Source organism: Notothenia rossii, assembly GCF_949606895.1.
Source record: "Notothenia rossii genome assembly, chromosome: 10".
NCBI classification, from domain to species: domain Eukaryota; kingdom Metazoa; phylum Chordata; class Actinopteri; order Perciformes; family Nototheniidae; genus Notothenia; species Notothenia rossii.
In genome coordinates, this window is record NC_136908.1 from 17,516,919 (window position 1) to 17,531,570 (window position 14,652).

General features: G+C 39.5%; 2 protein-coding genes across 2 annotated transcripts; one reads left to right on the forward strand and one right to left on the reverse strand.

Moving 5' to 3' along the window:
* Positions 1-3,809: 3,809 nt before the first annotated feature.
* Positions 3,810-8,903, forward strand: ddah2 (DDAH family member 2, ADMA-independent). The gene is made up of 6 exons (XM_079656212.1): positions 3,810-3,956; positions 4,895-5,346; positions 6,063-6,251; positions 7,300-7,419; positions 7,909-8,052; positions 8,242-8,903. Exons 2-6 carry the CDS (start codon positions 5,047-5,049, stop codon positions 8,359-8,361), a joined length of 873 nt encoding a protein of 290 aa, XP_079512338.1. The 5' UTR covers positions 3,810-3,956; positions 4,895-5,046; the 3' UTR covers positions 8,362-8,903.
* A 71-nt stretch (positions 8,904-8,974) lies between these two features.
* rps5 (ribosomal protein S5) lies at positions 8,975-12,780 on the reverse strand. The gene is made up of 6 exons (XM_079656213.1): positions 12,726-12,780; positions 11,742-11,845; positions 11,216-11,425; positions 10,523-10,651; positions 9,730-9,828; positions 8,975-9,087 (listed from the first exon to the last, which is right to left on the reverse strand). Coding segments are annotated over exons 1-6 (612 nt in total). The 5' UTR covers positions 12,727-12,780; the 3' UTR covers positions 8,975-9,018.
* Between the last annotated feature and the right edge of the window lie 1,872 nt (positions 12,781-14,652).

Consider the following 14,652-nt stretch of genomic DNA (forward strand, 5'->3'; position numbering starts at 1 on the left):
GTGGTTCAAATGTGGGAGTCAAAGGTGAACCTCAGAAAACTAGTTCTGGGACATATTTTAAGAATTTTACGGGGATTATGACATTTTCAAAGTCAACACATTTTCGACAGACATGGACGTAAACTGCATCATGACTGGTTGGCTGTCTATACAACCAGGAGGTGGTCATTTCAGTTTATATCTATTTGGTAATTTACTGTTTTGGGTTCCTTGTAGCTTTAGGCTTTGTTTAGTTTGACATATAAGGGTTTTAGCGTGGGTTAGGGACAGATGTAAATGTGCTAAACAAACACAAAAGAATATCAAATAGAAAGTCTGCGAGAATTGTGATTTATTTGAGGATTATTACATTAACTTTTACTCTATTTTTTTACGCTATTCAGAACATAATATGAAAAGATGGCATTTTATTGCACCATTCACTAAGAGTTTTGTTGGGGCAGGGGGTAAATTGTAGGTATAATCTCAGTATTTTTACAACTCTAGTGTTGTTCTCTATGATCTTGTACGATTTTTTGACTTGATATATATTTGGTCAGGGGTTTATGTGTTGTGTATGAGGCAGCAGCTGAGCAGTCGGAAGAGACAGAAGGCACTAAAGTCAGCACACTGTAAATGGAGTCAGCATCTCCGAAAGAGGAAGAAAGCAGAGAGAGAAAGAGAGCGTGACAGAGACTCAGTGGAGAGTGAGCAGTTTAAGTGAATTATACTTTAGGGCGTAATGGAAGACATGAGGGCCGGACGGTCTGCTGACAGCAGTCTTGTGATGGAGTGAGTCGAGCAGGCTCAGACTGAATAAGCTGTTTAACAGTCGATTAGTGACACAGCACAGACTCCTGCTAGGTGCAGAACAAAAAGTATTTACAAAGCATTTTCCTTCATTTCTCTTGTAAATCAGGGTTTTTTTTCAGTCCGAAGGTTTTATATGGAAATTATGAGCTGGATATAAGTCATGAAAGTCTTTAAGGATTTATTACTTGTGATTTCGTACCTGTGTCTGTTGATAAAGAAATACATTTTTGAATAGAGTTCGGGTTGTCTCTTTAGCCTGTGTCGTTGACTTTGGATGCACTTTCTCAAGGGGTCCTGCAAATGGAAATCTTAAATATGATCACTTCTGTATCACACATGTATGTGTGTATGTGTATTTTATGTATATATATATGTTGATATGTATGCATATGTACATATGTAGACATTTGCTATTTCAAACAACCCCTGTGTACTTTTTTGTTTTTATTTTATTTTGAATAATTTTGTTTGCTATTTCATTTGTCATTTTCGGGTCTCTGAACTGTACTTTTAATATGATTTGACCCCAAATAAATAAAGAAGAAAAAAAGAAAAATGGAAAAGATTTTAAAACTGTAGTTGCATTGTCCAAAACGTCAACACAATGTGGGAAAAAAATCCCAAAACATTGACTGACCATGAAATGAATTGAGTATTGAGGGGAAACAAATGCAAAAGGGGTCTCAACTGGGGTGTCAGTGTGAGTTCATATTATTAACTTCAGCAAAAACAACTGTTGGGTATTGCCTCTATGACCCAATCCTTAACAAATACAATGTATTTGTCTGCTGTGTTAGAGGAGATGGTTTTCTGAGGACGAGGTTTCATCAATATTTAACTGAATGGGTGTATTTCAGACTGTTTTTGCACAGTGTAGCAAAACTCCTGGTGCTATTTTGGCCTGGGATGTTTTGTGTGCTGGCTGAAGGATCTCAGTGGACAGATGGTGTTCTTTAATCCTGTCTGTGCCCTCTGCCTCCCATCCTCCATCCCCCATCCACTATTACATCAACCTCACATTTCCTGTCTCTTTCTCCTCCTCTGTGTACAGAAATACTCACGTATAATTTGTCCTTCTTTCGTCACGGGTTGCCTCTGTTTCTCCGACTGTCTTTCGAACAACCCTTGGCTGCAGTGACTCAATCTATTCAATAGAAGGGGATAGTGTGCAGCTCATTGAATCAAAAACATGTTTATGCATATTTACACTATTACTGCACTATTAAGAATCTAAATTCCAAAAGTTTGATTAAAAAAATACTACTGGAGTATAAATAATGCCGTCAAGATACAACACTTTTTCTTTAGTGTCTGACTTGTTTATCCAACGATGTCAACAGTTTCCAACACAATTTGACCCACATGGAAAAGCCAGATTATTTGGGCGACACACAATCACAATGGCTAAGTAATACAGAATATAAGCATTTAATCTGTGATGACTTTGATCAGAAGGAGAATTGAAAGACAGCCTGGTGAAATAAATCAACTGTGAACCAGATTAGGTTAACGTCATTAATTTAAAGAAAATTGGGAGAGGTAAAAAATAATCATTTGATTTACAGCACACAGTCAATTTGCATTAAAAAATTCAGCATCAAATCTAAAAGCAATATCTGATGATACAGCATCCAACCTTACCCAAACAATTCTCCAGGATCAAGAGGATAATATTAAGTATGGGTTCTTAATCCTAGAAAATCTCCTTGAACCGTTCCAATCTGTTCCAATTAATTCAGTGTCTAGATACAGGAAAGGGTGTCGGAGTAGGTTTATACTAAGGCTAGCCAAAGTAGGGATTTCATCTGAGAGACACAAACTGTTAATGTGTGAGCCAGCTAATGTGAAAATGTTAGAGGTGTTTAAATTACAAAACAAGACATTTAAATATATTACTTTTGACTTTGATTAATGTAAGAAATGTGCAGATTAGTGGATAGCCTACTGAATAATTGTTATTGGTGGTGATAGTTGAGTCCTAAACAATGCTAATGAGTTAGATTTCCATGAAGCAAATTGTCCAGATAGTGCTCATTATATTAAGGGTATGTTTAATTGTCATGTAAACCAGCCATTTTTGACACCGTTTTGTTTTTACAGCAGAGCCAGATGTACTTTTGAAATTCTATTTATATAGATGTATAAAATCCCATTTTAGTTGTATAAACCTTAGAATCAAAGTAATTAAATCCGAGAGAATAGGTTAATGAACTTGGAGATAGCCTACGACAGAATAGGCCTATCTAAAAGAGTAATTATAAAGTTGACTAACAGGCGCTATGGATCTTTTGCTCACCGTTATCGATTACCTTAATGTGTAGCTACGCTCAACAGTATTGACAGCCGATACAACAGCAGCTGTGGTGACTGAAATCAGCGCTGATTGAATCCGGACAGGACATGTGGGGGATGGGGGGTGCCGGATGAATGGGAGGTAGAGCTGCTGCATCAAGCGCAAATAAAATACGTGAAGAAGACCGGAAGTTAGGCGATGTTGCTTTGAAAAAATAATTGTTTAATTTTCCCTCAAAGAAAAAACGCATTTTAATGATTTAATTTAGGCTGGAACACCATTATTTTAAAGTTGTATTACATTGGCTACTTAAAGTGAGATTTTTTGTTTCAATTGTATCAACCCTATGGAAAATGTGAGATTTTTGTTTCAATTGTATCAACCCTATGGGAAATTAGTTGAAATGTTGACACAACATAGTCATATCTCTCTTTTTCTCCTTAAAATAACACATTTATAGTATACAGTAACATAAAACATAAAAGCTCTGATGTGATAGAAAGCCAAACCATAATTATTTTACAATCGTATCAAAACATGCAAACACAAGTTTAGAGATTCCTGTTCGTATATTTGCCTAATGAAGTAAAATAATTTTGAATTGCAGTGCACATTTTAAATTATTCACAGCTCGTATTTTGTTCAGATAATAATGATATAATTAACTAAAAGATCAATATAACAACCTTGTAGCCATCTTATTTTGAAAACGTAACCGGAACGGTGCGTGTTGACAGTCACCATCTTGACCTGACCTGTAGTTGGTCGGCAGAGAAAGACAAGGCAGAGTAACGGGAACTGGGTCGGTTTGGAAATTAAAACTAACAGAATAAAACACGGCCGAGCGTGAAGTCTGCGACACTCCAAACAGGTAAGATACAACAATATACATGTGTTTGTTATTTGTGCAACTTCTGGGAGTGTTGTGGATAGTTTGCCCTTTAAAAAGATGTGTAACATCATCAGAAGTATTTGAGAAGGAGCAGTGAACTGCTGGGCGGTGCAGTCCTGCAACACTCAAGATGTTTTCTTCTGGGCTGAGGAGGTCCATATTCATTTTGCAGCTGGATAACTCAGAACTGCGTAGTTAGAAACATTGGTTTTATTTAGTACCAAAACAGAAATGAGTGTAGCCTCCTAAATACGGCAAATCATATCAATAAAATACTGTTCCACAAGGTAGCCTAATACTAATCTCAATAGTAGGTAGACTAACACAGGCTTAACATATCCTTAGTTTAGGCACTCTTGGGGATTGAATAGCCTAACATTGCCATTAAGTATTCATAATATACTCCATAAGCTGTTATTATTACAAAATAAGATGCATATCCAAGTCCAGCACTTGTTGCATAAGTTATGATGCAGATTTAGGAAGCATCCTGTGTGGGAGTCCCATGTGCAGCCTCTCAGTGGGCGCCTGCTGTGAGTTACACGGAAGATGATGAAAGGGCAATTGTCCCAAATCCAACCCTCTGCCCAAACATGGAAAGGCTTAGCAGCATGTTGCAGGGGTACTACATAGAGTTTTGTTGTAATCTAACCTTGGACAATGCTCCTCCTGTCCATGTTCAGCTGTTGTATCTCTGTTTGTTATTTCAGCTGCCCTTGAATGTTTTACCAGTGATACTGAGTCCTCCTCTTACAGACTAAAAATCACACATTCTCATTATGAATTCTTTATTGCCACACTTCATTTGAATCATTGGATAGTGTTATAGATATTTACTTTTGCAGCCTTGAAATATTTCCCAAAGAAGGCCCTTGTTCCATTGCATTTGTTAATATTTCCATCTCTGTCTGTGTTAGGCTGGGATCCTCTGTTTCCACTTCCTGGCATCTACAGATGGAGAAGTAGCTGGTGGAGTACTTGTACAGAAGAAGGGGAGAAAAGTGTGACAACTTTGGCTTCTGGCAACAAACTTCCTGGAAATATTTAGAGTTCTAAGTTTATTTAAATCATGGCAAACATGTGCCCATATGGCCGCTTCACCCACGCCGTGGTGCGGGGCATCCCAGAGACCTTTGGGAAGGCAGGGGGAGACAGCCGTAAGAATGGAGAGACCTCGGTGGAGCTGGCCAAGGCTCAGCGTCAGTTCGGCTGCCTGACAGGAGCCCTGAGGCAGAAGGTGGGTCTGCAGCTGATCGAGATCCCCCCCGACCCCGAGCTGCCAGAGAGCTGGAGGATAGAGGATGTGGCCGTCATCCAGGGAGACACTGCGCTCATCACCAGGCCCTTCAAACAGCAGAGACGCAGCGAGGTAACACGGTGGAGAAGAACAAGCCCTGTCTGTACCCTAATCCTCTCAGAATGCACTTAATCTTGCTTTGTGGGATAAACGGCAGTGGCCATTTGTAAAGGTTATATCAGTGTGGTACTAGAGGGAGACTATAGAGACTTCACTTGTTCACCATGACATGTAGTTGTATTAAATGGTGCATTATTAAAATATGGTCAAATAACCATATACATTTGTTAATTCATTTTGGCAACTAAACTATCTTATAACTTAGATATCAGAGATTCCGTCAACACTTCATTAACGGGATCTGTCATTTATAAAATGGCAATAAATATGAGAGAGAATGATGTCACTTTGTCACCGATTATAGTTCTGTAATATTTGAGCAAGTTCAGCTTAAAGACCTGAATTGCGTCCCAATAGTCGATTAAATAGAGATTTCCCATTAGCCACCTGCATTATAACCAAATGATATGAGGAAATGTTCCTGTGCATCTAACCCTCTATAGGCCATACCCTGACAAACCTGTTATTCTAACATTATGATAATACTGTAACAATTATAACACAATGTAGTGAATTGCATCGTTTTTTTCAAGGCAATATGTTAAGAAATGTATTAAATAGAGGAATAGTACAAATGTTTTCAAGGAAACATGGGAACTTATGTTGATCCAGAAAAACATAGTCAAATGTTGAGCCTGAACATTTCTCTTTCCTCTTCATCTCTCCAGGCGGAGGCAGTGAGGAAGGTGGTGTCAGAGCTGAACCTGACCGTGGTGGAGATGGGGGCCGAGGAGGGGGACTCTGGAGGGGCGACGCTGGAGGGCAGCGACGTCCTCTTCACAGGGAGGGAGTTCTTTGTCGGCATCTCCTCACACACCAACCACAGAGGGGCGGAGGTGCTGGCGGACACTTTCAGGGTAAGCGGAGCGAAGAAAGTATATAGTAAGGACTGCATCTCTACGTGAAGCAACAGAGGGTATGTTTTCAAAGACTGTGGTAATAAAGGGTGTTTAGTAAAACAAACAAAAAACACTCCAAACACTGAATCCAGCTGCCAGAGTGAGCAGGTGGCCGTTTGCTGTGTTGTGTTTGGGGATTAAAGGTCTATAAACTGTGATGAATGACGTTGTTCCATTGGCCAAATAATGACCACACAATCAAGCCCCTAATGCTTTACAGAACCCTCCCGTTAATATTGATCCTCCACTTCTCTTAAGTGCATTTTCCGTACTTCTGCTCCTCCTAAAAACACACACACACTTAGCATTCATGTTGAATGTGTGTGAGTGTCTTTTTTTAAATTAACATACGTTGTAGGACTCCTGGTCAGAATGGACTATTTACCTTCAATGCATTTTGATTTAACATTTCTACTCTAGCGTTTTCATGCGGTTTAATTTCCATAAAACAAACGTTTAATACTTGAAAGTGCTTTTTAGATATGTATTGTTGCATATTTGTTATTGTGATATTAACACTAAGTGGTAGTGACAGTACAGCTTTAGCTTTATTCGATTATCTTTGGTCTGTTAGTCGTCCACTTCAGCTATTGACTGACGGATTACCATAAAGTTTGTCACATTCATGACGCCCGGAGTGTTTGCGTTTTTTCAACTGAGGACTTCAACACCCTCTCGTGTCACTTCATATTCCAAAAACCAGATGTTTACAGACATTTGATCAAAACACCTTGTAGCCTATGTTTCTCTTGATTAAATGCAAGTGCATTAAGCCCTACTAAAGGACTATATAGACTAAGAGGTAGCAACTGCACGACTGCCTCTGATCCTGATCAGGAAGCTCCAGAATCACACAGCTGGCTGCTTTGTGTAAAGATAGCAAATGTATAAGTACTTTTCCTGCTAAGATAGAAGTGCCCCCACTAGATAAGAGAACATGTCTCTTTTGTTGTCTAACTGAGAGGGACATTATCTGAACTTAACCTTTCAACTTCCATCTGAGCAGGACTTTGCTGTGTCCACTGTCCCCGTGTGTGGTGGAGCCCGACTGAGAAACATCTGCTCTATGGGGGGGCCAAACACAATCATCATCAGCAACAGTGATGGGGCCAAGAAGACACTCCGGGTAAGTGTTTATGTGTGCATGTGTATTTGGCGTTGACGAGTAAATTGCCATACATTGACTTATGAGGAATTGTTTGAGTGGTTTTATTTTCCGGTTCTATAAGGGAATTTTCCAAAAATATTACTTTTAACCTTAAAGTTATGTGGTCAGTTTCAATAACACTGCGGCTAATACATTAATTTAAGGTGTAACAAAACATAACTTAATATGAAAAAGGACAATTCCAAGCAAAATCCCAACATTAATTTTGTAACTATTTGAAGTTAAATAAGATCACAGAAAGTCCAAGCTTAAACATCTATCTATTCAATATCATCCCTGTTTTCTATGATAGTCTGTGTGTTTCTCTTCTGTCCCTATGTGAACTGCACACTCAATGTATACCCTTACTGCTGAGGTCATATTAATAACATCACTGAAGCCTGTGTGTAATGCTGGGAGCAGTCAGGGTGGTGCACATAGTAATAATAAGTGTGTGTTTGTCTCCAGATGATGGAACAGCTGACTGATCACCATTATGAAGTGCTGACTGTTCCAGAGGACTCAGCAGCAAACTGCATCTACATCAAAGGGCCGTCTAAACATGACTTCCTGCTCCACCGGCCTGCAGAGGAATGTCCTGACAGCGCCTCTGTGAGTACAGCTGATGAGCTTCTTTTTTTAATGCAGTTAAATTAAAGCTTGGGTAGTCGCTATACTTTTGGGCAAAAGATAATCTCCAGCCTAAGCTAACAGTGGCTTGAGTCCCTCTCGCTAGCCAGCAACTTCTTCCCCGAATCACTCGGTCCTATGAGTAATTTGTGCCCTCCCTCCTCTCTGCAGGCCTTCCAGAAGCTCCAGGACTACACCCTCCTGCCTACTGCCTGCAGCGAGGCCTCCAAACTGGGAGCGTCTCTGTCCTCGCTCTGCCTCCTCGTCAACAGAAAGCACACTTATTTCTGAAAACACACTAACCATCAGTACATTAGCTTTACACGTGTTCATTGTGGAGCGAAGTCACAGAAACACTTTCCACAGACTAACATTCTTGTCTATTTATTTCTAGGGGAAAACACTGACTCACAGTATTTGTATGAGATCCAAATGTAACATCTGCTAACTGATTCACTGTCGGCTGATTTCCAGCACATCACCCTGGTTTAATCACTAAAACTTAACTATTCAACGTGTGTCCACTGAGCTGTCAGATCATATTTAATGAAACTGGAACGAGGGTTTGACGTGTCAGCATGTATGAGGCCTAAAGTTCAGTTTTCCAACACCTTGTTTTGACAATTTAGAATTACCTGAACGAGCAGCATAAAATGTATAACAGACAAGTCTAACATGTTGAATGCGGAACCTATATTCATTGTTTAAGACCTGCCGATCCCCCCCCGTGGTACAAATACATTTAGCCAGGTTTGACTGCTGAATAATATGCATTTGTAGCTGCTAATGTAGCGTTTGTAGAGATGCCAATAAAATTAAACTGACAAACTGTCTATTTTTACTTCACTGTCCAATAAGTGAAACAAGTGTGGAAATGCGTAAAAGAAAGGATTTGTGACATCAATGGAATTTCTTCAAATTTATTTGTTTTGGTAGAAAGAAAACATGTTAACGGTTGGACTTGGCAACTCTCTCCAACTCGTCCTTCTTCTTGATGGCGTAGGAGTTAGATGAACCCTGAAATCAGGAGAAGAGGGGTGGTTAGTTTACATCAATATACAAACTGAAGACCAGATGTCAGGCAAAAATAAAAATACACTATTTCTTTAAATTCTGTAACTCCACCTTTAAACAGCCCATATGGGATACAAGAGAAACATTGTCTGACGAATTAAACACTGGTCGGTAGTGTAATGTATCTTTGTTGGTGATTGACTGGGCCACAACAGACTACAGCCAATGAATAAGCAAAGATATTTCTTCTACGAGCACTCTAGCACACCAGGACAACGGGTGTATCCAGGCGTGACTCTAGCCTCGCTTTTGCACAAAATAAAAACAATTACAGCAAATGCAGCATGAAGTAAAACATAATCTGAGGTTCCTCTACAGCAAACATTTATTTCAATCTGCCATGATGGGATGTTGGAGTTGGACAGCCAATTTAATCTGTGGAGACTTTAATCACTGGTTGCCATTTGCTCTATTGCAGCCTCCAAATATTAGTTTAAATCAGCTGTAATCAGAATTACAGACTGCATTGTGTTAAGGTACCGTTTCAACGCTACTTCACAAGAATCAGAAGGGTGCAATAATAGGAATGATATCAAGTTATCTTCAATCAGATAGTGAGCATGCTATAAGTGAATAAACCGTTACCTTCGCGGCATTGATCAGCTCATCAGCCAGGCACTCTGCAATGGTCTTGATGTTCCTGAAGGCAGCTTCTCTTGCGCCTGTGCACAGCAGCCAGATAGCCTACAGGACGAGTAGAGACATTAGTGGCTGACAAATTACATTTGGTGAATTTAACGCTGGTCGGTAGTGTAATGTATCTTTGTTGGTGATTGACTGGGTCACAACAGACTACAGCCAATGAATAAGCAAAGATATTTCCTCTACGAGCACTCTAGCACACCAGGACAACGGGTGTATCCAGGCGTGACTCTAGCCTCGCGTTATGCACATAATACAAACCGTTATTACAGCAAACAAAGCAACTTACAGAAAAGAAAAAACATTGGGTGCCGCCTTGGATTCTGACATTTCTGATTTTAGCTATGTAGTGATGAGTTGAGAAAAATATAAAAATTGGGAGATATTTTGCACAACAGTTTCATGATTACACTGCAGTAGCAATGGAACATCCAATGTGCTTCCTTTTCTCATTAATGGAATTCATCGGCCCACTTTTACAGCAGTATTCATTTTCTTTATGGACTGTACAACTCCTGCCATGTAAACTCTAATTAAATGAAAGGTGAAATTGTAATTTGTCTAATGTGTGTTGCATTAGAAGGAAGAATGCAAAAAAAAGCACATTTTCCAGGTATGTAAAGCACAAGCTCTTTCATTTTCTGGGGTGATTCCATTTTCATATTTAAATCAAAGACTAGCCTTTAAGAAAACCAATGTTTGTTTTATTTGAAATGTTATATTTGAGTGGGTTTACCTGGTTGACCCTGCGGAGGGGTGACACGTCAACAGCCTGCCTCCTGACGGTACCAGCACGCCCAATACGGGTAGAGTCCTCACGTGGACCACTGTTGATGATAGCGTTCACCAGGACCTGGAGGGGGTTCTGTGGACAACATTTTCACCTTAATTTATATAAACTGAAACATGACACAAAAGTATTTTTTTCTTCAAATGTAGTTCCTCAAGGTCTGCTAGCTGCATGTTCTGTGTGTTACATTTAGTTTTTAATTAATATGGGATAAAAGACAAAACATTATTGTCTGACAAATTACATTTGGTGAATTAAACACTGGACGGTAGTGTAATGTATCTTTGTTGGTGATTGACTGGGCCACAACAGACTACAGCCAATGAATAAGCAAAGATATTTCTTCTACGAGCACTCTAGCACACCAGGACAACGGGTGTATCCAGGCGTGACTCTAGCCTCGCTTTTGCACAAAATACAAACAATTACAGCAAATGCAGCATGAAGTAAAACATAATCTGAGGTTCCTCTACAGCAAACATTTATTTCAATCTGCCATGATGGGATGTTGGAGTTGGACAACCAATTCAATCTGTGGAGACTTTAAACTAGCATCACTGTTCACCAGTTGCTCTATTGCCGCCTCCCAAATATTAGTTTAAAAATCGGCCTTAAATATGCTGCACACTACATGCATACCTCTCCTGTCAGCAGGTGGATGATCTCGAAGGCGTGCTTGACGATGCGACATGTCATCAGTTTCTTGCCGTTGTTGCGGCCGTGCATCATCATGGAGTTGGTCAGACGCTCCACAATGGGGCACTGGGCTTTACGGAAACGTTTGGCCGCATAACGTCCTCCAGAGTGAGGCAGGTACTTGGCATACTTCTCTTTCACAGCAATGTAATCCTGTAGTAAAAAAGGAGGAGATTTAAACATGGTCTGTGCAGATCTTACCCAGGCTTTATTAAGGTACAGCATGTATGAAGACTTAGTGTGTCTGAGTTGGTGATTGACTGGGCCACAATAGACTACAGCCAATGAATAAGCAAAGACAATTTCCTCTACGAGCACTCTAGCACACCAGGACAACGGGTGTATCCAGGCGTGACTCTAGCCTCGCTTTAACAATCATATAGCTTTCGATAAATTGTGAATATTGAAACAATTTTAGTTGCCTTATCATATGTTTCTATACAACAGCTACTTTCACTTCACGGTATACCTGCAGGGAGATGTCATTGATCTGGACATCGTCGGTGCTCCACTTGCCAAAGAGTTTGATCTCTGGGGACTCAGCCACAGCTGGGGCAGTTTCCCACTCAGTCACTAAAGGAAAAGGTAAAAAGGCACACGACGGTGGTCAATTCTTGCTGTAAAGTTAAACCAAAGCCCATTACTCTTCAGACAACTATTTGTGAAGCTTAGTGTTCACCTATTAAATTGTACACAGGACTGGGGAATTCTAATCGTTATAGGACATCCATCTTGGGAACATGGATATGCTCCCAATCACAAATGGTAACATGCAGGGTTGATATTGACCACATTATAAAGACAAATGTTATTGTTGCATTACATCCGTATACATTAAATTGATCTAGCGCTAACGTTACGTTGCAACGCTTTTTCCGTTTAAATGTTTACCTTCACGGAGTTACATACGTAGCTAAATAAACTACTACTATGTAGCTTTAACAATGATACGCGAATGTGAAGTTGTGATTGAGTGTAATGGAAGAAGCTTGTTAAAAAGGACAGCCACATTTTCACATCAGGGCCCGAGATGAAGCCTGGTTCTCCTTAATTAACGTAACGTTAGCTTGCCGTCAGCTAACGCGCTAGCGGACATTTGACAAATTGCGTCATTTTACAAGGATATACAGGGGTGATATTTTCGACTGAAGAATAATGTGTCACGTTTTTAAACTATTGCAGTATTAATATAAATAGAGTACTGAATGTGAGATCTATCGATGTGGCTGATCAACATGCCGCATCCACATGTGCTAAGAAGCTAGCCACATGCTAACGCTCACCGTTGTGTGCTCGTAGCAAAACTCTTAGTGCAAATAAAACATCAGAATGGCAAAACTTTGACGTGTATTTCTTATTTTTTGGACAACAGGAGTAAGCATCTTGTCTATTTAACAGAGAAAACTATTTTTAAAGATGTATGGAAGGAGAGAAATATGAATTCTTTACTCACTTGTGTCTGCCGTTCTGTACCACACTTCTCAGAGACGGAAAAGGGCCTTTTCCAGGCGGCGCGTGCAGATATCCGGTGAAATTGCGGGTTACTTCCGGTGCGCAGAGCATGCAGGGAATTGTATTTTTTTGTTTCTAAGAAAGCAACTAACAAGAGGGCTACAAGCCTACTTTTTAAGAATATAAATAAGTTGATAACATGTTTAAGCTGACATTGCACAGGTCGATAGTCCATTTGACTCATAACACGTGAAAACAATGTCATGATAATAAATTATCATTACACCTGGGTAAAACAGAGTCCATTCTCTTCGGTTCGAAACATAATCTCAGCAAATCCGACGACTTCTCAGTTGCAGTGGGTGACATTATTGTCACAAGTAAGAAGGAAATTACATACCTAGGATCTATTCTTGAGGCAAACCTCTCCTGTGACAAAATGGCATCCAATGTAATAAAAAAAGTCAATCAAAGAACTAGATTCCTATACCGGATCTCCTCTCTGGTAAACAAAAACACCCTGAAAACTCTGGCAGGAGCACTCATTCAAGGGTACTATGACTATGCTTGCACGTCATGGTACCATAGCACCTCCAAGGCGCTAAAAATAAAACTTCAAACATCACAAAATAAACTGGTCAGACTACTGCTTGTCCTTTCATCTAGAACCCACCTCACCTCTGCCCACTTTGACAACCTAGGATGGCTTAGAGTAGACGACAGAGTACAGCTACTTGCAATGGGCCTGGTCTACAAGATCCAATACACCTCTATGGTACCCATGTACATGTCAAAATTCTTCCCAAAGGTCAAGGAATATCATGATCATAACACCAGAGGGAGCTCCACAAATCATGTAAAACCCAGATTTGGCACAAAAAAAGGGGAATACACATTTCGCAATTATGCCACATCAAGGTGGAACGCTCTTCCCACTACTGTAAAGGAAAGTAAAACTATACTTACCTTCAAAACCTCTCTTAAAGAGCACCTTCGGGGGAGAGCATTGCAAAACTGGCTCTGGTAATGGTACAAATCTCAACCTGTCGTACAATGGACAGCTTCCCCCCCCATCTATGTATATAGGCCTACTCGCATTTTAGACTCTGTTACAACTGTATATCTGTAGACTTGGTATGTCTTAAATGTCCGGTTAGGATGTATTAGAACGAAATCTAAAATGAAATTTGTAAGTAAGCCATCTGTATGTAAAAAAACACCTGTATGTCAATTGTAAATAAGCCATCTGTATGTCAAATATGTCTTGTATGTCTTAAATGATATGATGAATTGGAAATGGGGGACCCTGATGTAAACAAGACGAAAGTCTTTCTCTGGTCTGCATCCCCTTAACAATTGTATGTTTTGAGCTGTACTGTACTGTACCCAATATACAAGCTGTTAATAAACCTTTCAATCAATCAATCAATCATGCAAATGAGCATGGAAAGATTTTTTTTTTTGCTTTGGTTTGTTTCATGTTCTCAAATGTATGTTGTCCTTTTTTGTGTTTTGCATATATTGAAAATATAAAGTGATTTTTTTTCAAGAAAATGAGTGATGTATTTATTTGCTTTAATCTGTTCACTCTTCCATTCATCCAAATAAATATATTTTACAAAGTAGGTTGATACTTTGTCACACCTAAAAAGTACATAAGCAGATCCAGATATACATAGTTTGGCTTTAAAAATCAAATAAGTATATTGATATTTGATTTAATAATTAAATTAAGAATATAGATAGAATTGGAGGATGACCCCTCTTTAATGGTCCCACATACATGCACACAGCACACACAGTGACATTTGACCTCTGCATTTAACCCATCCTAGTACTAGGAGCAGTTTTGTGCTGGTTTAAATATTTTAGGGTTTCCTGAACTTACTAGACAAATACTTCTTGTTGTAAAAAATAAAACGAAAAGA